The sequence below is a fragment of the Dendropsophus ebraccatus genome, chromosome 6, assembly GCF_027789765.1.
Source record: "Dendropsophus ebraccatus isolate aDenEbr1 chromosome 6, aDenEbr1.pat, whole genome shotgun sequence".
Classification (NCBI taxonomy): Eukaryota; Metazoa; Chordata; class Amphibia; order Anura; family Hylidae; genus Dendropsophus; species Dendropsophus ebraccatus.
The window spans coordinates 79198597-79222947 of NC_091459.1; the positions used below are offsets into that span (position 1 = coordinate 79198597).

At 40.9% G+C, this 24351-nt stretch overlaps 1 protein-coding gene across 1 annotated transcript in view; it reads left to right on the forward strand.

Annotated features, from left to right (window-relative positions):
• Positions 1–17128: 17128 nt before the first annotated feature.
• Positions 17129–24351, forward strand: part of LOC138794894 (transient receptor potential cation channel subfamily V member 6-like) — a 31260-nt gene continuing 24037 nt past the window's right edge. Inside the window, exons 1-3 of the mRNA XM_069973824.1 lie at positions 17129–17210; positions 19503–19625; positions 23613–23753. Of these exons, the coding sequence (XP_069829925.1) occupies positions 17192–17210; positions 19503–19625; positions 23613–23753 (283 nt within the window). The 5' untranslated portion in view covers positions 17129–17191. The remainder of the gene's footprint in view (positions 17211–19502; positions 19626–23612; positions 23754–24351) is intronic.

A 24351-nucleotide genomic window follows, 5' to 3' on the forward strand; every position in this document is an offset into this window, starting at 1 on the left:
ATCAAAGTTTTTAAAGTGTTAAAGACACTTTTGTGGGCTTAATGCTAGGCCAGGCGAGACAAATCTATAGTGTAGGGTCCATCCCGTGGTAGGATGGTACACACTATTTAATCATATAGTATGCCAAGAGCCAAATTTTTTCTATAGCAGTATTGCAATTTAAAAATATCTATATTATGCATATATCCGTGCGTTTGCAGTGTGCTGCTGACTATTTTTTGTGTTTGCTTTTGTATTTCAGCCATGGCACCATCCACCTGCGTACTTATAATAGTTCTATTGGATGTGCTGGCCAATCTTTTGTTTTTATGTCTCCAGGACATGTCAAAAGTTTGGGACACTTTTAGTCAAACTGAACAGAATAGTCAGATTTGATCTCAGTTCCCCAACACTGCAAAGCAACAATGCTAGTTAAACGTGATCTATTGATGGGTGTATGAAGCCATATTTGAGGGAGAAGCCAGGAGCACTACCCTTCAATGGGATCACTAAGTATCTCCAATGCTAAGAACCTACAGGAACATTCAGGGGCATGACATATTACATGGTAACTTGTCCATACATGTTTAGTAATCCTCTGTCACTACAAGTGAACACCCAGACCACCACCGATGGTTAGAGCAGAAAGAAGTTCATGGTTGAGTCCTCCCCTCTCTTTCTCTCTGCAGTAGATGTGCTACATAGATTTACAATGAAACCCTTCTGACGCAGCAAGATGACAAAGAAAGCATGCTGGAAAGTGCTTAGCTGCGTCCTTCTCCCAGCCCTAATAATCATGAGTGGGGTCTGAACACCAGACACGGGATAGGTCACAGCTTTTCACATGTCTATGTCATATGACATACGTTTCAAAGTGACATACTATAAGTTGCACAGACACACTTTAAGTTCCCCCCCCCCTAAGGAAATTATCAATTTAAAATATCCAATGTATGATGTCATTTATGCACTTTACATCTATATCTACCGTTATGTCTTTTTCTAAAAACCTAAATAAAATAAAAACTTGTTCGGTGCAGTTTATTCATTTCTTAATTCAGTATATTAATTCCTATTCATATACATCAAAGCACATTTGCCTCCTCGTTCTACAAATTGTTGTAATCTGTCTAGTCTTTGTGACTTGTCGTGCTACCAGAATGTGATAAATGCAGTCCTCGGCTCTTCCCACTACAGCAATACAATAGTTCCTGTCCTGTACTGCAGCATGCATTTTTCATAAGCGTCCTCTTTAAAGTGAATGTCTACTAACCTATGCAAATAATGTGATCTACGAGATTATAGCGGCAATGTAAACCTTCAACGGAGACATCATTGATTCATTCTTAGTCTGCTCTCTTTATAAATCTACATTTTACAGCTGGATGCTTCTTGTGTAAAGAAATATGAAGAATTCCACCGCCATAATCTGTATTCATTGCTGTTATACGCCGTATGATATAGGCTTTACAACAAGTAATAGTGATTGCGCTCAGGAATCACACAATTAGAAGGCAACGTATGGCGCTGTTGTGCATTTGGTGTAAAATGATGCGTAATGCAGATTTTATTATACACGTTTAATGTTACATTATTTCAAGGCCATTCTGAATGAGAGGTAATGGAATTGCATAGCTCAAAATGATAACATTGTATTTTTACATTCCAGGGAGCAATTAGCTGTTATTAAGGATAATGCTGCTCGCAGGGCCAGGCCATACTAAATAGATTTAGCTGTAAAATAAAAACTTCATTCCAAGGACTTCTAAATGGTGCTTGAATTGAAGAAATGATTTTAATCTATTTCCAAAGGCACTTCAATCTGCTCATGTAAAAACCCTCCTAAATACGCCGCCATCTAAAGTTTAAGGTTAATTTAATTAGATCTAACATTCAATTAAAGAGCGTTTTTTTTTCTATTCATTTCAGCTACTATCAGCTGTTCAGGTCTCTGAAAAAGACACTTAATCCTGTAACAGTAGATTGTCTTTCATTTGCTTTCCCAAGTGATGGTAGCGAAATAAGCGAAATTTTCCCCATGCTTTCCTACCTTTCTGACATGTCTCCTTCTTTTACTTTGTATCTCTCCTTTGTAGAACTTCTTTGTCCTTTGTGTTCACCATAGCGGACCCACTGCTGCCGGCGTTGTGCAGTGACTGTGGGATCTTTAGGAAGACTCTATGGATCTAGTTTCCCCAGGGACAATATCTGTTACCTGGTAACACACCGTCACTTCCGCTGTCCAGACATCCATGTGTCTTCTTATCAAACACTTCATCCTTGTCTGTTTAAGCATTGTGCTTGTACCTGAGCATTGCCACCTGTCTGTGTTGGTAATATGAAACAAGTACATAAATACATCCATATACATCCACTATTAACAGTGTTAATTCGAAGCGTAACAAATTTTTATGACCCTATAATATAGTCAAATGTTGTTTAAACAAAGGAGTCAACAGTCTATCACAATTCTAGTATATATATATATATATATATATATATATATATATATATATATATACACAGTGGTGTAGCGACCGCGGTCGCATCGGTCGCTGCCGCAACCGGGCAGCTACCAAGGGGGAGAATACGAGGCCACCCCTTGCCACCACACTGCCCCCCTCCCTCTTGTGACCGCAAGCAGTGTTTTGCTTGCGGTCAAAAGAAACTGGTCTCCTCGGCTGACGTGCGGTTCCCGGCTGTGTCCCGACCTGGCAGGACACGCATTAGTGTGTGTCTGTGCTGCCGGGGACGGGACAGAGCCAGGGAGCCGGGAGCCGCGCTTCAGCCAACAGCCAGATCAAGCCTGCAGAAGAGAGACACAGTGGGGGAGCGGGTTGCAGGTGTTTTTTTTTTGTTTTGTTTTTTTTTCTTATCTGCTTTGCACAGACAGGGGCAGCAAATAGGGGGATACATCAGGGGTCATCTATAAGGAGGGTAACAGGAGGGGCATCTATAAGGGGGATACCATGGGGAGGCCATCTATAAGGGGGATGACATGGGGAGGCCATCTATAAGGAGGATAACAGGAGGAGCATCTATAAGGGGGATAACATGGAGACCATCTATAAGGGGGATATATAGGGGGCATTTATGAGGGGGATAACATGGGAAGGCCATCTATAAGGGGGATAACATGGGGGGCATATATAAGGGGGAAACATTGGGGGGGCCATCTATAAGGGGGATAACACAAGGGGGGCCATCTATAAGGGGGACTACACGGGGGGGGGGGCGTATACAATAGGGCATGCACAGAGGGATGCATGTACTATAGTGGTCTACACAGAGGGGGGTATATACTATTAGGGGGGGTCACATAGAGTCAGTCTACCAACCAAACAAGGGTGTAAAGGGGACAATAAAGATGTGCAGTTTGTAGAGAGATGAGGATGGTGCCATAGTGAGGAGCCTAATATATCTGTCTGGCAGATTCTGTGGATTTGTGGCTTTGAGAAGTTTTTATAACAGCCCAGGACGATTGAAGAAGGAAAAAATGAAAAGGGAAGAATTCTGATCAGAGAAGATGTCTCCTGTGAGTCACTAAATATAACTGCACTGTAATTTATAAGGTGTACAGAGCCTGTGAAGAGCTGCGTCCACCTCTATATGACTGGATGAGGTGATAGTGATCTGTGTACAGTGGATTATTCAGCGGTGGTGTTAGTCAGTATGTGTTGGTGTTAGTATGTGGTGGTGTTATTTGTTGTTTGTAATCTGGTACTATGTTTTATTGGATTTAGTATACTGGATTTGGTCAGTAACAATATAGTGGTGATGGTAGTGGCGGTAATATTTACCCCTTGTATACTGGTATTATTGGCAATATTGGTCAGTATACAGGATTTAGTTAGTAACAGTATGGCGGTAATATATATGGTGATAATATTTCCTATATACTGGCATTATTGGTTAAATTGGTCTTAAGATATACCAATAGCATCGCTTGGTCGAGGAAGGGGAGCCAAGTTGACCTCTTGCACCAGGGCCCAAGAGACATTAGCTACGCCCCTGTAAATTTATATATATATATGTATGTTTAAAAAAAAAAAAAAAACTCATTAAAGGTTCCTAAAGGGACTCCAATAAGACCATTGTGCAGCATCATGATGGCAAAAGCAACATCATTTTTTCAAATGTAACAATATGTCACCATAAACCAAAGACAGGCTTGGGATTTTATATATGTGGACTAGAGTAAAGTTGGGCGAGCTAATAACTATGTTTACATATATCAAAAGTTAACACAGATACCTCTCTCATGATCTATTTATTTATTTCCTGGACTTTATCTATAATAAGGGGATTTCCCCCTTTGTCTAGTGGAAAGAAATTTGTACACCAACACAGAACAGGATTCTTTACTGTAAGAGCAGTCTGGCTATAGAACTGGAACAGAAGAAGTGGTCATAGTGAATTTACTACAAGAATTCAAAAGAGGCCTGGATACGTGTCTGGCGTGTAATAATATTAGAGATTATAGTTACTAGAGTCTAGAGAAGGGTCACTGATTCAGGAATTTATTCTGATTGCCAGATTTAAATTTGGGAAGAAATTTTCTCCTCTATAATAAGGAGAATTGGCTTCTACCTCATGGGAGTTTTTGCTTTTCCCTGTGTCATTATTGGAGGATAATAATCAGAACTAGATTGACATACAGTGTGTTACCAGCTAAACAGCATTTTAGAGATGTCTAAAACCAGTACTCCAGTATTAATGGTGTATAAATGTACCGCACCATGTGTTTCACATATAACTTCTTCAGATGACCTGCTGGGGGCAGGGCCGGCGTTAGGGGGGGGCAAAGTAGGCACTTGCCCAGGGCCCCCATCCCCCAGGGGCCCCCTAGCTCCTTCGTTCATTAGTGGAGCAGGAAGCAGAGCAGCACAAGCAGCTCCCCTGCTCCACTAATAAACGAAGGAGCTGAGCTGTGAGGACGGAGCGCCCCTCCTGCAGAGCTGCCTGTGCCCTACAGAAGCGGAGGAACGGCAAGCCCAGGTAAATAAATAGAGGGGGGGGGTGTTGGGGAGGCGCGGGGGGGGGGGGGTTTTAGAGGGTCACGGAGACTGGGGGCGGGACTTGCGGCCAGGGGGCGGTGCTTACGGCCGCGGGTGGGCGGAGCCTCGGGTGTCTTTATAAAACAGTAACCCCCTCCCCATATACTAGCCTAGCGAACAGTATACAGGAAGGGGGCAGGGGATCTTGTATGATGCAGTCCCCCCTTCCACCATATACTGTTCAGGGCCCTCCTCCCTCTGTATCTATGGGCACCAGGCCCTGAGCAGTACATGATAGAGGTGGGTGCTGAATCACACAGTATCCTGTATGATAAAGTACCCCCATATCTCTCCTCTGCTCTACTACTACCCCCAATACTACTCCTAATACTGCTCTACTATTACCCCCAATACTACTCCTAATACTGCCCTACTATTACCCCCAATAGTGCCCTACTACTACCCCAATACTACTCCTAATACTGCCCTACTACTACCCCCAATACTACTCCTAATATTGCTCTACTACTACCCCCAATAGTGCCCTACTACTACCACCATCAATACTACTCCTAATACTGCCCTACTACTACCCCCAATAGTGCCCTACTATTACCACCATCAATACTACTCCTAATACTGCTCTACTACCCCCAATAGTGCCCTACTACTACCACCATCAATACTACTCCTAATACTGCTCTACTACCCCCAATAGTGCCCTACTACTACCACCATCAATACTACTCCTAATACTGCTCTACTACTACCCCCAATAGTGCCCTACTACTACCACCATCAATACTACTCCTAATACTGCTCTACTACTACCCCCAATAGTGCCCTACTACTACCACCATCAATACTACTCCTAATACTGCTCTACTACTACCCCCAATAGTGCCCTACTACTACCACCATCAATACTACTCCTAATACTGCTCTACTACTACCCCCAATAGTGCCCTACTATTACCACCATCAATACTACTCCTAATACTGCTCTACTACTACCCCCAATAGTGCCCTACTACTACCACCATCAATACTACTCCTAATACTGCTCTACTACTACCCCCAATAGTGCCTTACTACTACCCCAATACTACTCCTAATACTGCCCTACTACTACCCCAATACTACTCCTAATACTGCCCTACTACTACCCCCAGTAGTGCCCTACTACTACCCCCAATACTACTCCTAATATTGCTCTACTACTACCCCCAATAGTGCCCTACTATTACCCCCAATACTACTCCTAATACTGCCCTACTACTACCCCCAATAGTGCCCTACTATTACCCCGAATACTACTCCAAATACTGCTCTACTACCCCCAATACTGCCCTACTACTACCCCAATACTACTCCTAATACTGCTCTACTACTACTCCCAATACTGCCCTACTACTACTCCTAATACTGCTCTACTACTACCCCCAATACTGCTCTACTACTACCCCCATACTGCCCTACTACTACCCCCAATACTACTCCTAATACTGCTCTACTACTACCCCCAATACTGCTATACTACTACCCCCATACTGCCCTACTACTACCCCCAATACTACTCCTAATACTGCTCTACTACTACCCCAATACTGCTCTACTACTACCCCCAATACTGCTCTACTACTACTACTCCCAATACTACTCTACTACTACCCCTAATACTGCTCTACTACTACCCCCAATACTGCTCTACTACTACCCCCAATACTGCTCTACTACTACCCCCAATACTGCTCTACTACCATTGCTATTATTACCTCCACTCCTGATACTACTACTACTCCCAAAACTGCTACTCCCCTTATCTACTACTACACCCCTCATCTTATATGCTTCTACTATTGCTACACCCCTTATCCACTATGCCTATACTACTACACCCATCAAAAAATAAATAAAAAAAATCGAGAAAAGAAAAAACGAGATTTTATTTTTTGCCCACATCACCCCAGCCCTAGGAGATGCTATCTGCTGAGGGGGCAACTATCAGTGGAGATGCTATGTGCTGGGGGGGGGGGGGGGTAACTGTCAGGGGAGCTGCTATCTGCTGAGGGGGCAACTATCAGGGGGCTAGCTAACAGGTGTAAAACCTACAGTGAGATGTCTCCTATATTGGTGGATACTACATACTGGGTGGTGGAGGTAACTACCAGAAGAATTACCTACAGAGGGATACCCACTATATGTACTATGGAGGCACATAGGGACCTGCCTACTATATGGGGCACAGAGGGGTCTTATTTAAGGTCACAGAAGATCACCCCACCTCGAGCAGCGCGCCAACCGCTGACAAAAAAGTATCGGGACCTTAAATTGCTGCTACAATGTTTTAGCATTTGGGGCCCCACCTTCAACTTTGCCCAGGGCCACATTTTGTCTAAAACCGGCCCTGGCTGGGGGACACCAGTGTATTTTTTCTTTTTACCTGTTCATGCTCAGGTAAGGTATGCTATGGATGCAGCAGTCACATGACACGTCACATGCCTGACACCACCATTACTGTCACTGCAACTGATCCCTCTGTCCTGCAGAACATGTTACAGATCAGGCAAGGAAAGCAGACCTTAAACATTGGTTTCATGTTTCAGAAAGTGGGCAACCCTTCTAGTGACAAATTTCCTGCAGTAGATGGATATTTTTGATGAAATGTTTCTAATATTTTGCCAAGCTAGTATATAGTTTTTCATGGATATTAAAACTAATAAACAACAAATCAGTATGTGCAGACTGATAAATAACGGTTAGTTATATTGGAGAGTTATAACTATATATTTAGCATTTTTACCAAGACACATTATAGATAGATAGATAGATAGATAGATAGATAGATAGATAGATAGATAGATAGATAGATAGAGTTGTAAGTTTATTTTTGCCAAGATACATTACAGTAAATATTTAATCTTAGAACTATGCAATATATTAATATACTGTAGATAGATAGATTAAACACAAAAGGACATGACAGTGGGAAACTACCAGTATTTTAGAACCATATTATATTTGTTTTCCATTAGTTGTAATTGTTGCTGTGTGTTTATGTGGAATATAAAGGGCAATCACATCCAGTTACATCGAGAATAAAGTTGTATGCTGTATGTGTTATGCTGAGCGCAGCGTGAAACACAGGGGATGTGACTGTAACCTGGTATCTTTATCACTTTATTTTGATAATTGATTTAAATTCAGGCGATAACTACAAGTGCTATTGTCTGTGATCTAGACACAAGAGTGGTTGTGAAAAATGACATGTATATTGCACGTCTGTTTACTGTACACACCCTGCAGGAAGACCGCAGGATGTGTAGTCAGATGACACAACTAATCCCGTTGGACCTGTCAACTCCTTGAAGTTAGACAACAGCAAATTTCTTAATAGGAAAAACTAGACATATGAAAAAGGATCAATGTTGGAACATCTGGTCTGCAAATACATTTGGCAATATGACTCCTGGAATGAGTATAATAAATATGCAGAACAGCCAAGACAACAGAAACGAGGGGTAAGTCCTATTCCTATAATAGATTTTATGTGTAGCATTAACAAACAGCTAAGTAGCGTCTGCCAGCATGTAATGTTAATCAGCAGCATGTGATAGCAGGCTGACAAGGGGCCCAGGCGGCCCAAAACGCGTTAGTGGTGAATTATTTTACATATTCTCTGCATTTTATTAGGGATTAAAGAAAACCATGATTTTATTTTTTTTTTTAAATTGAAAGCTGGATTTGTTGCAAGGGATCTCTACACATCTGTACATCTTTTATTTGGATGACTAGACTGTATATTTATGTGTTCCCTATCTCTGCTTTCATTTATTGGGCTTGACCATCAGTTTTCTGTTTGTGGGTGTGCAAGCAGTATTTTATATATAAAAAAAAAAAATCTGTACACAACCAAGGGGTGATAGGTCCTGGACAGGCAAGGGAAGATGTCATATTTATCTTGCAATATTTTACTTATTTTTTATTCATTAACCCCTTCAGGACCGGGCTGATTTTGGCCATCAGGACCAGAGCCCATTTTTATGTGGTTGTAGCTACATGATGCTATAACATATTTTACTGATTCTGAGATTATTTTTTTCCTGACACAATGGGAGGCATTTATTAAGTCCGGCGTTTTTTACGCCGGACTTAAAAATGCCCCCGCAGCTCCGGCGGTACGGGGATTTATGTAGAGGCGGACTGCCTGTACATAAATCCTGTGCGCGCCGGTGCGCACCGCCGAAAACCTACGCCAGCTGAGGACTGGAGTAGGTTTTCGGCGTAGAATTGGGCGGAACGGATGATAAATCGCGCGGACTCTGAGTCCGCGCCCTCCGTTCCGCCCACTTCCCGCCTACTTTCCGCCCCCTTTCCGCCCCCTGGCGTACTCGGCGGAAAGTGCCGATTTGCGATTATTTTATTCGCAAATCGGCCATTTGCGTATAAAATAATACGCAAATCGGCACTTTCCGCCAAAAATCATCCGTCCGCCGGATGATACATGTGGCCCAATGTGTTTTAGGTTAGCAGTAAATTTTGCCCCATATCCATACAATTTTTATTTTTAAATGCCAATTTTTCAAGAAAAAAAATTACAAAAATTGCATTTTCCTCATTTAAATTTTTCAGTGGTCACCGTGTGGGTTTACTCATGTGATAATTGTGATTGTTGCCAGTGTTGTTACACATGTGGTGGTACTAAATATGTGTATTTTTTCTACATTTATTATTGTATTGGGGGTTATGGGGACTATGTATATATTTTACTTTATTTATAATTTTTGTGGGGGTTTTTTTATTGTCCCACCATGGGGACTTCACTGTGTCATTGCCTAATGAGAGGCATATTACATTGCAAGGCTGATCTGCACTGCAATACAATATGCCTGTAATAAGCAAAGCTGATCAGGCTCTGCCTTGGGCTTCTGTATCTATGACACAGGAGGCCTCAGGGAAGCCTCCTGTTATCATAGCAGCCATCAGAAATGTGCGATCGCTCTGCACAGTCCCAATGGGAAACAGAGGGAGAGTTCTCCCTCTTTTCGGCACAATAGGTGGTGCGATCACACAGCCAGAAAAGCTTGCAGAACAGGACGTACCGGTATATGAATTTGTGGGAAAAAGTTAAAGTGTACCTGTTACGACTGCCCGCTTCCAAATCAGCAGCGGGATCCTCTGTTAGTTCAGAAGTTTGTGTCTCCATGGACACGGAGGCACAATTAAACCATAGCAGAAGCATAAGTACACCGTTGTAACAGGTACATTTTAAGTATATTATATATATTTTTCCCTAACTGGTACAGTGCATACACACTGGTCAAATTTGCTAGAAGATCTCTTTATTTTGCATTTAAACATCCTTTTTATTTTCATTACTTATGGATTTTTCGAGGGGGTGTTTTTAAAAAAAAAAAAAAAAACACCATTAAGAAATTAGAAAAATGTTGTTATTCTGCATGAAAAAGAACCAAAGAGGCTTTCCCAAGCTTCTGAAGTGCAGAAAGCTCTAATACCTTCTCATTTACTCCCCTTCCCCCCAAAACCTAACCCTGCTTGGGGATCAGTTTCTAGGTGATAATCATGCAGGGACAGGGAGAGAGAGGAGACATTCCAGCTTGCAGCAGTTCAGAAGCTTGGGAAAGCCTCTTTGACTCTTTGGCCACATTCACCCACCCGTAGTGCAGTCCGTGGCCGCGGACCCGCGGCCGCTGACTGCACTACCATACGTGCATCTGTAGTGCTCCGTGCTTCACGGAGCACTACGTTTACACATCATTACCCCAGCAATCCGGGCCGCAAAAAAAAAGGTCCGGTTTTTTTGCGGCACGGATGGCGGCCCCGTATATATGTTCAAACGTGTGAACGGGGCCATAGGATAACATTGGTTTCATGTTCTGTCCGCAATTGCGGACAGAACAACAGATGTCTGAATTAGGCCTTTGTGTCAGAGAATAAAAGCATGTCTCTACATCCTGGAAGCACAGCTGGGTTTACAGTGTCAGCAGTCTGGGATGTGAATTACAGCTGACAGATTCCCTCAAAGTTTACACTTTTAGGCTATGTTCACACACAGTTGAAATTTAGTGCATGGATGTAATTTAATGGCAAATAATAGCTGTTATTTTAAAACAATGCCCATTCTTTTAAAATAATGTCAATTATTTGCCATCAAATGGAGACCATTCCCTAAATTTCCACAGTTGGTGAACATAGCCTTTCTTTAATTTTTAGTCCACTCCTGGTTTTGGCTGCAAAATACTGACCAAAATATTGTGTGTAAACATAGCCTCAAGCTTTTAAACCAGGTTGATAAATTTAGCCAGTTTTATACTGTAAAATACATCTGGAGTGATGATGCCACAATTCCTTTGACTATCCCAAGAAGAAATTACAAAATATTTATTGGATATAAATAAAAGCCACAGTTTATTTTAGTTAAATCTTTAGTTGAATTATTCTGATGACAGCTCTCCTTTAGGCCTCAATCCACAAAAAGATCCGCAATCACGGATCCGCATTTTTTTGACATAACTAAGCTCATTTTTGCCTTCCCATTTTTTCCTTTTTAGAACTACACCTTTAATTTGCTAATATTTTGCGAATTGCGGAAATAAATTTGCTGATCATGAATTTTATCCTTGAAAATTTACTGACATGTGAATGTGGCCTTAGTGCTCCAGCGACATTATACAGTACAAAACCGGGGAAACAAATAAGGAGACCCCCAGGGGAACCAGAGTTCAGCAGCAACTCAAACTAGTCATAGCCCAAGAATATGTGACTAGTGTTGTATCTATGCACATCCTAACTAGGTGAGCAAATGTCTGCCACTACCTTGCTTCTCCTGCCCTCCAGGCTCCACTCATATTCAATTTTCTTCACAATGTTCTTATTGTCTCCAGGATACATAGCTCCACTTTCATCTAGAAGAAGGCATTATTTTTTTGCTGTGCACATTTACAGTCTGTCTCTACAATTCAGCAGAGACAAACTGGATGTGAAGCTTTTTGTGATTGTGTGTGTGTGTGTGGGGGGGGGGGGGGAGGGGGGGACGGACAACTCTCACAAGTGGCCTAAGAAGTGTTAAAGGGGCTTTGGATTTATGGAAATACAAAGCTGAACCATTATTGTAGAAGTCTGCATGTTTTTAATATCTCACGTGTTTTAGTTTTAGTTTAGAATTTTCACGATCTCTGCTTGCTGATTGGAGAATACTTTTCATTTACATCTAGAGGTTAAAAGTGTAGTGCTAGTAAACACACTGACATTTTACAAGGGTACATTCAAACACAAATGTTGGCAATATCACTAAGGGTCTTTTTAACATAGGCTGATTATTGGAATTCAGGAACAATCACTGTGATAATCAGCCCATTTAGACGATGAACGAGAAATCTCATTCATCGGCCGATCGTTTTTTCTTTTGTGCAGGCATTTAAATCATCGCTAGTCAGTGGTGCAGCTTCCCGTGGGCTGCAGACTATGATGAAATGAATAGGCCCTACGAATGATACCATCATAGATGTAAAACTGAGCCTGAACATCATAGCAAGGCAATTCATAAATAAAGAGCAGATGCTGTGAAAGTGTAAGCAACATCCAAGGCCAAGCAGTGACTGACAGGCAGGCTCTTACTATAATGGCCAGAATCAGAGAAACCTCCTATCCTCTTAACCCCCTACATATTATGGTAAATAGTAACCTCAGCATTTAGGTGGTTAGAAAGAGGAAAGGGGCTTCTCCCCTGTCACCCATCAGCACCCCATTATATGACAATGTGCCAATGGTTGCCATGGCAGTTATGGTCCTAAAAAAGGCCTCAAGACCTGCCATGGCTGCTTACTTCCCATAGGCATGTCAGCATTACAGCAGCAATAGGAAGGTGGCATTGAAAAATTCCTAGTGGGACTGAAATTTATTTAGTTATGTTAAATTATTATTATTATTTTTTTTTTAAAAAACTGTAACCTTAAAAGCCTGTGTTTATTATTAAAGGAGTAATCCAGACAGTGAGGCTGTGTTCACACTACGTTTTTTCATCCGTTTTTTGAAAAGAAACGGATGAAAAACCAATGAAAAAAACGGATGCAATTCCATTATAAGGCTATGTTCACACTTCGTAAGTCTCCGGACATAGCGCGTTCCGTGAATAAGCGGCTGGAGATTTATGTAGTTTGAGTACAATGGAAAGTATACGATGTACGGCTGCACAGTTCACACAACGTACGAACTTACGCCCGGATCGTACGTGGCGCCGTAAAAAATGAACCAGACCATTGTTTGAGGACGAAAATGCCGTAACTTACGCCCGTAACGTAACATGCGGTCCCGTACGTAGTGGCGATTTCTTCATTTTTCCACTTTTCTTTGCCGATCCAAAAGGTTCTGTGGGGTGACCGGGGCTAGGTGAAGATTTCAAAGTAAAAGACCGCTGTCAGATCGCTACGTAGGGCGCTCGGGAAGTGTAAGTAGACTACGAGCGTAAGTTCGCGGTCCGTACGTAGCCGGCCGCAACTTGCGTAAATTCCCGGCCGGAGTTTAACACGTATATGTCCGGTCGGACATATACGTAATGTGAACATAGCCTAAAAAATAAAAAAAATCTGATCTGTTTTCATCAGTTTTTCATCTTTTTTTGCAACAAAAAACTAAACAAAACAAAATGGAAGAAATAATAGGATTGCAAAAATGTAGTATGAACCCAGCCTTATTTTTACACTTAATAGGGCTCAGAGTGGGAAACTAATGGTGAGGATATCCACTGCTAAGTGCTTTATCCTCTCAAATACATAGGAAATTTTATGAGGAGAAAGCACCCCACAGCATTGAAATGGTGGCAGGAGCGGGATCAGCATCAGATAAGTATGTTAATTTTTCCCTATGAAACCCTACTAACATGGTGTGCAGCCTGTTGATAAATTTAACATAGGTTAAATCACCAGGTCAGACATGGTCAGATAGACCTCCCGAGTGCTCTATAAAATTGTTCTCAGAGGCTACTTTTGGGAAGTGTAGACTGCTAGACATGCCTCTATGATACGCTCACAGACATTTTGCCCAGTTGTCAGGGGGTGCATCATGGGACTAAAAGAAGAAGGATAATCATTTTGACAAAAAGCCTTGTCCACCACCCAGATACAGGTGGCACCTTCATTACACACCAATGTTTCTGCCATTTCCAGGAGCTTAACAGAAGGAAATTTGGTGTCATGGCGTTTATTACATATCCTGCCATTAACAACCATTTACCTTTCCCTTCTATAGCAGTTGTGTCGTGAAAGAGAAATCTGGACTGTTATGGACTGGAACTATAAAATTTTTACTTATTAATTCAGGTTCTGTTTGGTATCCAACAATGGTTGGATTTAAGTATGGAGGCCTCATGGTGAGGAACAGACTGCCATCTGCTTTTGTGATGATCTGGGGGCCATCAAATATGACAGTCCTTAGTCCGAGGTAGTGATACAAGAGACAGCCAACAACTCATGGCCACATGTGTTGCCTCTCATGTCAGGGCTTCCTTACGGCATTTTCAGCAGGCTGATGCTCCTTCATAGGGTATGCTCACATTTAGTAATATCTGCGGAATTCGGCCTGCCTCAGTGTCACACAGTGTCTCTATATGGGATTGCCCGTGTGCTACCACTTCCATCGCTCTCCGCTCAAAGAATTGACATGTGACACAAAAACAGTTGTAAATCCACTGCTTTCCTTCCACCTGGGTGCCCTTAAAGAGACTCTGTACCCACATCCCCCCTCCCCCAGCTGCTTGTTCCATCGGATAGCTGCTTTTAAGCCAAGATCTGTCCTGGGGTCTGTTCGGTAGGTAAATCAGTTATTGTCCTAAAAAACAACTTTTCAACTTGCACCCCTGTGTCAAATTGGCATGGCTTAGACAGTTTGTTCCCTAGATTTGTGACAATAACTGCATCACCTGCCAAACGGACCCCAGGAAAAATCCTGGATTAAAATCAGCTATCTGATGGTACAAGCATTTTTTTTTTTGGGTGGGGGGAGGGGTGTTAGATTGTGGGTACAGAGTCACTTTAACCACTACTGAGGGAGCTCACTGCTTTAGAATGTGTACAGCCACTATTGTCCACATATTACTTTTCTTCAAGAGGTCATTGTAGACTTGCTGTTCTTGGGTTTCTTGCCCCTCATTAGCACAGAACAGGTAACTGGTTGGCTAGAGAGATGCCTTAGGGCCCTATTACACAGCCCGATGACTTTCTGTAAGCGAGTGCACGCTGACTGAGCCCATACGCTGTCCGATAATTGCAACGGGGCACTGTCCCGGTGATTGGCTGAACGGCCTGTCACTTCAGACAGTGCCCGGAGCTGGCCGAAGCTAGCAGAACATCAGGGAGCATGGAAAAGAATGTAGGAGGTTTTTTTAACACAGCCACCAGTCGTCGACTGTGCATTGCTATTACATGTAGCAATGCATGCCCAATGATTTTAGGTCTTGACCTAAAGAAACAATCAGCCAATAATTGTTTCATTGGCTGATCGATGTCTCTATGACACGGAGTGATAATCGGCCCAATTGGCATGATTTGGCTGATTATCATTCGGTGTAATAGGTTTCCGTGTAATAGGGCCCTAGGCAATTCTCAGTACCAGACTTTCACTAATGAAAAGGTGTATGGATGCCTCCATGGTACAGCTCACACCAGCATTTCCACACACCCCTTGGACAGCCAAGAGCCCAGACAGCGTGCCCCCGCCCAGTCCACTTGGACGGCCTATGTCCCCATATCACCCCCATCCACCCCCCCAACAGCAGTCCCCTGGCCCCCCGAACCCGCATACACTGCCAGAGGCTGTCCAAGGAGGGGAGCGGGTGGTTGGGCCTACAGGCCTAGAGTTTTTTTTTGCTATGGGGCCCTATGAATCCTAGCTAAATGGAATCTTATTTTCATGTAATGCTTAGTTTGCAAAAGTATGTAGATTCGCTCTCCTCCAACAGACTCTCTAGCCAAACCAGGGTGTCCTCCAAAAAGGATGAGATACCATCTTGGTCTCTTCAGTGAGAACCATTCCCCCCTGAGCTACAGCTACCAGTGAATGCAATGCAAGCCATAAAAATCCCTGTGCACTGAGCTCCTCCTAGTGGTGACTGCAGGAAAAAGCTAGAGCTGAACTGTTGGGAAGCAGAAGTTCAGTGACAGGGTATGCTTCCACATATTGTATGCATTCTAAAGACTTTGCAAATAAAAAGTAACACAACAAGGGGAGTCTCTCCTGATGTTTTGTCTATGATGAGTGAGCCACGGAATAGAAATATAAGGTGTACCTCTGCCTGTTCGATCCCTGGCCGCTCTCGAGTCAATGGCTGCAACAGTCACATAACCGCTGCTGCTTATTTTCTTGTTTTATAATATGGTCTTGCTTTGCTCAAGTATTTGAACATATTGGAAAACCCATTTAATCAGAATGCTCCCACTAGTAAAACGCAGTGATTCTAATAATAACACTAAAGGATTGCCATGTTATCTTACATAAGTATAAATTCACTATTAGGCTATGTTCACACTGCGTACAAATCCGTACGCAGTTCTTACGCTGCCGTACATGTGCGGCTGAAACTACGGGCATACGAAAAATCGACATGCACCGGATGTGTACGCACCGCGAACATACGCCCGTAGTACAGTTATGCTTCCCTAGCTTGTTTCGAAGCGATCTGAGGCAGGTCATTTACTTGGAAATCTTCGCCCAGAACCTTTTGGATCGAAAAATCAAGTTTAATTTGGCTGGAATAAGTACTTCGTACGGGACCGCATGTAAATCCACGGCCGTGAGTTTCAACATTTCCGTTTTTAAACAATGGTCTTGTTCATTTTTCACGGCGCCGCATACGATCCGGTCGTAAGCTCATACGTAGTGGGCACTGTTCGGGCGTATATCGTATACTTTGAAGCGAACACATCAACCTCAAAACTACGTGCGTATATTAGCGGTTCGCACTACGGATGGATTCATATGCAGTGTGAACATAGCCTAAGGGATCATCTAGTTTCATAACACTTGTCCTTCTCCTTAAATGCTCTATCACAGAAATGCTCCATGTATTTAACAATATAAACAAGTAGCTTACATCTATTTTAATATTTATTTTATTTATTATCAACAGGAAGAAAAATCTTTTTTTCAAAGCAGCAAAGGAAAATAATGTCAAACTTCTGAAAAGGCTAATTGGAGAGAATATGGATCCGTTTCTGAAAGGTATGCTGGAAACCTGAGGTTTTGGGGTGTCTTATACAAGTCAATGAGTTGCTCAACCACGCGGGCTGGTTACCTTTGCTACCAAACTGGCTTTCTTCTTTATGATTTGTTCCTTTTACATGCTGACATTTGTTCCATACTTGGTGAAGTGATTATTCATATATACTCTGACCTAAAAACAAACCACTAAATTTGGCATTAGCCAACAAGATAGCCATTGAGTAACAATAATTAAAGGGGTTTGCAAATTACAAGAAAAGTAGCTCCCAGTCTGCCGCTGCTTGGAGTTCCCTGGAGAAGTGCTCCAATGATATATCCCCCTCGGTTTTCACAATATATTTTAAGTAGGGATGGGCCGAGGTTCGGGTTCGTATGATAAGTAATTTATCTGTAAATGTAAAAATGTAAATGGAGGGAAAAGACTGGGAGATATCCTGCAAGACAGAGCTTTCTAGTCAACATCTCTTTTTTTAAAACTCAGTCAATATATACATTTTGTTGTAAACCATCTTGATGCATTGCTCTACAAGAAGTCACCTACAAGTTAGTTAGTCGATGGTACAGAACACCTTGTCTACTAAATAAAATTGATGCCTCAATCTAGCCTACTTGCTGGAGATGCAACAAGGACAAGGTACTATAGGGTGGGAATACAAGGTCATTCACCACTGCCATTCTCACAACTTTACTGTCTAAAAGAATTTTGTTATCTAATCTTACCAAAATGTTATAAGATATGGAGCCCATGGGCAGATTACCTTGCATCACATACATCTTCCCAACCTACTTATAGGAAAACCTATCCTTACCCCATCAGCTTCTAAGCCCCAGGAGCCCAAAATTGAAAAGCATTACACAGAGTCTATTCAAACCAAACTGCTGTGACATGCAGGACGGGTCCACCAGAGAGGGGGCACTCTCTGTAACCACTCTCCAAGATAGTGCAGAGGTTCCTGAACTGAGAACTGATTTATCAACTCAGAATTTTATAATATGGTATATGAAAATTTGTTTTCTGAACTGGGTAACCCCTCTAATGGTTTCCAGTACATTATTTCAGCACCATGCTCTATAAGAATTAGTAGGACTTTGTTTAGGGTTTTGTAGCTTTTTGTTGAATACATTTTTAACCCCAGTTTGGAGCGCTTCATTACTGTTTGGCAAAAAATCCCTGTTGTCACTGGATTGCCCTCTGCTTACTGTTGTCATTGTTACATGATGATGTTTTATACAATTACACAGAGCCACATAATGAAGACAATGATGCAGCCCATGGCGGCACAACTTGATATCACACAGAACTGCATGGGTCCACAGTGACAGGCGGTGCAGGAATGGTGCCAATATTAAACAGTCCAAAGCCCTTTAGGCTGAAGCTTCAGACACTTTGTAGTTATCTCCATAATTGAAGGCACATACAATGTGAAAAGTAATCCCAAGTGGGACAGCTTTTAATTATGTTATTCTAAAGATTTATTTGACAAGATTGTTGAGAATAAATTGTACAGCCAAAGGCAAAATGAGCATGAGACACGAAGCGTGACACATGCCATGAAATGAATATAATAAATGAGTGTGAAGCGATTATATGATGAACACACAAAAAGTGCAGAAAAATATATACCCCAAATTATCACACCCTAACACAGAGTGCAAGGTTGTCATACACTTTACTAGATACACAACTTAATTCATTTTATAAATACACATGAAAGGAGAATTATAGATACAGATACATAGGATGCTGCTAATAACTAGAAACCTACAGCAAATAATATAAATATATATCACAAAACAACATATATATTATGTTGTATTTACTTGGAAATATATATACCGGTATATATATATATATATATATATATATATATATATATATATATATATACACACAATTTTTAAAATATGACCATATGGGCTATATAAATACAACTTTCTCAAGATAAACTCACAACAGAAAGGAAGAAGAAAACAATACTTTTTGGGGGGCTATACTGGCTAATGTAAGGGTGTAACTGTCCCCATTTTAGGTTTCCCTTACATAGGGCAGCATAGTCTGATAACTCCAGTCTGAAGCTCCTGTCTTACTTTATATACAGAGGCACTGATTTAATCATTCACCAGACTTGAGGTTCTGCCGCCTCCAACATACAATCACCGACTAAAGATCCTGTTTTGGTAAATCTGAAGGTCACATATTCTGATGATAGATAAGCTTTAAATCTAATAATTAATATACAGAAATACATTGATGGGACATTATTTGAACAAATATATATTTTTTTGTTTTAGGTGCTATGGGGGAAAATGCAGTCCATATTGCAGCACTGTACAATAATAAAGAAGCTCTCTCTACATTGCTAGATGCTTTTCCATCACTAATAGACACATCTATAGAATGTGACATATATAAAGGTAAGAGAAAGTTACTGCTGCACATATACCATAACAACCATGGGGCAAATGTTCATGGTAGCCAAGGCAGGGGTTTTGAAAAGAATCCTTTCTGTCCTCTGAGAATTTGCATGATAGCTGTCTGAGGACTCTGCATAATGTAACTGCATCAAAGGAGAGTGTCAAATCAGCGCCTCAGACCACTGCTCACCACCTCCATTAAGTTTCCATATAGTCAAAAAATACAGTCTTCATACAGACATTGAATAGACACAATGCAAAAATACCAACAACAGGGCTGGAAAAGATAAACTGCACCTCAAAATAATGGGAAAATATTCAAATTTTTATTTAATCACATATATGAACAATCTAATAACGGTGAACAAAATAGGATATATCACAGTCTACACACCTACATGCCATGTGAATATTGTAAATCACAGACTGTAACAGGAGCCTATGAATAGGACCCAATAAACCACAATACCTGTTATTAAAGAGATTACTTAAAACAGTAATATTCTGTGTGAGTAATCATGTCGAACGCTAAACATTTGTTTTTTATCATTAATTATTTTGTAATATAAATAGCAACTAAGAGGGGCTTGATACTCCCCCTTGAGAAAGTCCTGGTGACGGAACGCGTGGGATGTTCTGCTCTGACAGCATCTTAAGTGGCAGCCGGTCACTATGGCACATTGTATGGTGGTTTAGTATTGTTTTGTTATTCATACTTAGAACTTTATTCTTTGGATATGGGGTATTAGCTTATGATTTGAGTTTTGTACCATTATCACACTTTGTTGTTTATTAATCATTTGTGCTGCTGCTTTATGCATCAAAACCGGTGAACAGTGATGTATTATGTTTTTAAGTGGTTGTAAGTCTTTGTCATTCACATATATGTGATTAAATAAAAATTTGAATATTTTTCCATTATTAGGAGGTGCAGTTTATCTTTTCCAGCCCTGTTGTTGGTATTTTTGCATTGTGCGTTTTGGTTGTGAACACTAGCACTCCTTTTGTTATATTTTTTGTGGTGCAAGACCATTTTTGGTAGATTGAATAGAGACAACTTCATTGGTTCATAGTCAATATCCACAATACAATGCCACTGGTTTACATTGAGCATCAGGGCTGTATTACCAGCTGCTGCTGCCCTAGGCACTCAACCTGAAGACGCCCCATCTTGGGGAGTGTGGGGGAGAGTGGTTTCAGCCACATGCATTTCTCTACATGGAGAAACAATGTCTGAATCCCATTTTTCATGATTAACTGCTGAAAACATAAACACATTTCCACATTGAATCAATGCTTAGAGTAGTCTGCATATTGTCTAACATCAGATTTACTGGCATGTCTGAACGGGAGGTGGGCAACAAAAACAAACAAACAAAAAAAGTTGTTTCCTTCCCCCTGCTCCCTGGTGCTGCCCCCCTGCAAGGTGCTGCCCTAGGCACCGGACCACAGGTGTCTAGTGGTAAATACGGCCCTGCTCAGCATCCATTATGCAGCTCTACTAGTTCACATTCAATGTCTACTATATAACTCCACTGGTTCACATTAAGTATCTACTATACGGCTTGATTTACAGTATGCAAAAATTACACCCATCTTTCATGATGATGGCCATCATTGTGCAAATAACACCCATTATATTGGAAATAACGGACATGGTTTGCAAAATCATTATGAAAGAGACATAAATTTTACATAGTGTGAACCTAGCCTATAACTCCACTGGTTCACATTCCGTATCTACTGTATAACTCCACTGGTTCACATTCAATGTCTACTATATAACTCCACTGGTTCACATTAAGTATCTACTATACGGCTTGATTTACAGTATGCAAAAATTACACCCATCTTTCATGATGATGGCCATCATTGTGCAAATAACACCCATTATATTGGAAATAACAGACATGGTTTGCAAAATCATTATGAAAGAGACATAAATTTTACATAGTGTGAACCTAGCCTATAACTCCACTGGTTCACATTTCGTATCTACTGTATAACTCCACTGGTTCACATTCCGTACCCACTATATAACACCCCTGGTTCACATTTAGCATTCACTATACAACGCCACTACACATACAGCATCCACTATGCAAATCTATTGGATCATCACATTCAACATACAAAATAAAATTCTGTTGGTTCACATTCAACATTCAACTACAACCCCACTGATATTTTATTCATCACACAATGCTTTAAGGGAGAAAAGCCACCTTCATCATAAAAGGAGATACTGCGGTGGTGTTTTCTATACATTAATAGACATCTAAATGGGTTGCAGTAAGACATGATGGCCAATTACTTAAATAGGCAGAACGTTTAAAGCGACTGTGTACCCACAATCTGTCCCCTCCAAACCACTTGTACCTTTGGATAGCTGCTTTTAATCCAAGATCTGTCCTGGGGTCCATTCGGCAGGTGTTGCAGTTATTGTCATAAAAAACAACTTTTAAACTTGCAGCCCCGTGCCCAACAGGCGTGGCTTAGAATATCTGTGCCCTAACTTTGCACCACCCCTCCGTCCCTCCTCCCCACCCTCTTCATCATTAGGAATGCTACTGAAACATTTTCTCCATGCTGAACACTGCACAGGTGTCTTAAGGATCCAGCCCATGTGCCGTGCTAACAAAGCTAATGATGAGGAGGGCGGGGGGGAGGGACAGAGAGGTTATGCCAGCCTAATGCATAGACATTCTAAGCCCCGGCAGTTGGGCACAGGGCTGCAAGTTTAACACCCTGAACATTCACACCCTGAACATTCAAAATTTGTTATTTTAAATGTTTCCCAGCATATATCCCCAAGATAGCAGACATCAATAACGGGTAACATTAACACTAAGAACATTGGATAACTTTATATTGTACAATAATTTAATACACTATCATCATATTTAATACTATTTCTATACACCATGTTCATAACTATTTCTATACACTATCTTCATATTCATAACTATTTCTATACACTATGCTCATATTGATTCTATTTCTATACACTATCTTCATATTCATAACTATTTCTAATGTCTGTTTCAACTTAAAAAAAAAAATCTGTTTATATCAAGAGGTTGAAAACACAGACAGCTTTCAGGGCTGAGAGCTTGTTACCACAGTGTGAGGTCTAGGCATCTGTGTGCTAAATAACCTGTACTCCAAGGTTATATAAAGTATATATATATATATATATATATATATTAAACTGCACTAATATATTATAGCAAACTGGCAGGACAGGAAAGAGATGTGTGCTGCCGTATTTAGCTGACAGCCAGTTGAAACACAACGTAGATTAGATATCTGCATAACTTTCCATCTTGCATATTATTATGCTTTATTTCCAGAAGACTGGAAACTCCACTAATTGATGGTAAATATTTATATGTGATGGAATTTGCATCCCCGATGCTATAAGATACTGTATCACTGAATACATTAAGGCGCTAGTGACGGTTGCTTTAGCTTTGGCAACATGTCATGCACATCTATTTCTGTTTAGTACATAGCAGCCAATGAAATGTCGGCTATTATTGAATAGTTGGCTTGGAAAAACTTGCTAATTCAAAACTAATCATTAACATTTCCAAGATTTGCATGGGTGCAAGTTTAAACATGACTTAAATAGCAGCAACCCATTTGCTGGCTCCATCACGCTAGAGCTTAATGAATAGGATAATTGTGATTCTATCTTATTAGCAAATTATTTCCATCAATCCCTGAAATGCCCCATTCATTGCCTTTGATGCAACATTGCCTTTTATTAATATCACATTATCTGTTTTTACTGAATATAATGTTCCAGAGATTAACATGATATTAAACAGTATAATAGAGCTTCATAAATCTAGAGTTAGGGACGGACAATTATTCCTCCTCGAGGCAGATCAGATGTGCCGTACCTGGCAAGTAGAAGGTTACTTAGTAATGTTATGGGCTTTAAATGAAAGACTTATGATTCTTATCATTCTTTGTGCCCAGGAGAGACGGCTTTACACATAGCCATTATGAACCAGAATACAGAGATGGTGAAGGACCTGATTCACAGGAAGGCGGACATGCACAATGCTCGAGCTGTGGGGACTTTTTTTGCTCCGAGAAAAAATGATCAATATTATTACGGTATAATATATGGAGTTCTAGATAAAAGTGTGAATAATAACATATCAAGGTTTATGTGAATACATTCAAAAATGGACATGGTTTTTAGCCAAAAATTGGGATAAAAATTATGTCTTCACAAAATTATTCAGTCAGTGAAAGGTCAATGTAAGGCACTGTTCACATCTTGTTTGAAGCTTACATCTTGTCAGACATATTCATTGGGAGTATTCTCTGATGTATACTTCTGGTAGAAGACTCTAATGTATACAACTATATAGCCATACATCACCTTTTGGCCCCAATGTTTAAAAAAAAACAAAAAACTTTTGAATGGAATATGGAATATGTTTTTGGAAGTGACACTCTGTAAAAAAAAAAGTGTCAGTCCGCTGCACTTTTCTACACAATAAAAATATATGCCAACACATACCCGTAGACAGAGGGCACAAGTACAGTTTTGGCATTAATCTGGTGAACAAAGGCCCATGGATAAGTTGGACAAGTGTGCCAGGAGTTTTTCCTGCACAAACGGCAAACATACAAAACAGGATGTCAGAATGATGTTTTATTAGTTGGCAGGGCTGCACTGTCCAGGAGGTAAAGCAAGTACTTTTCC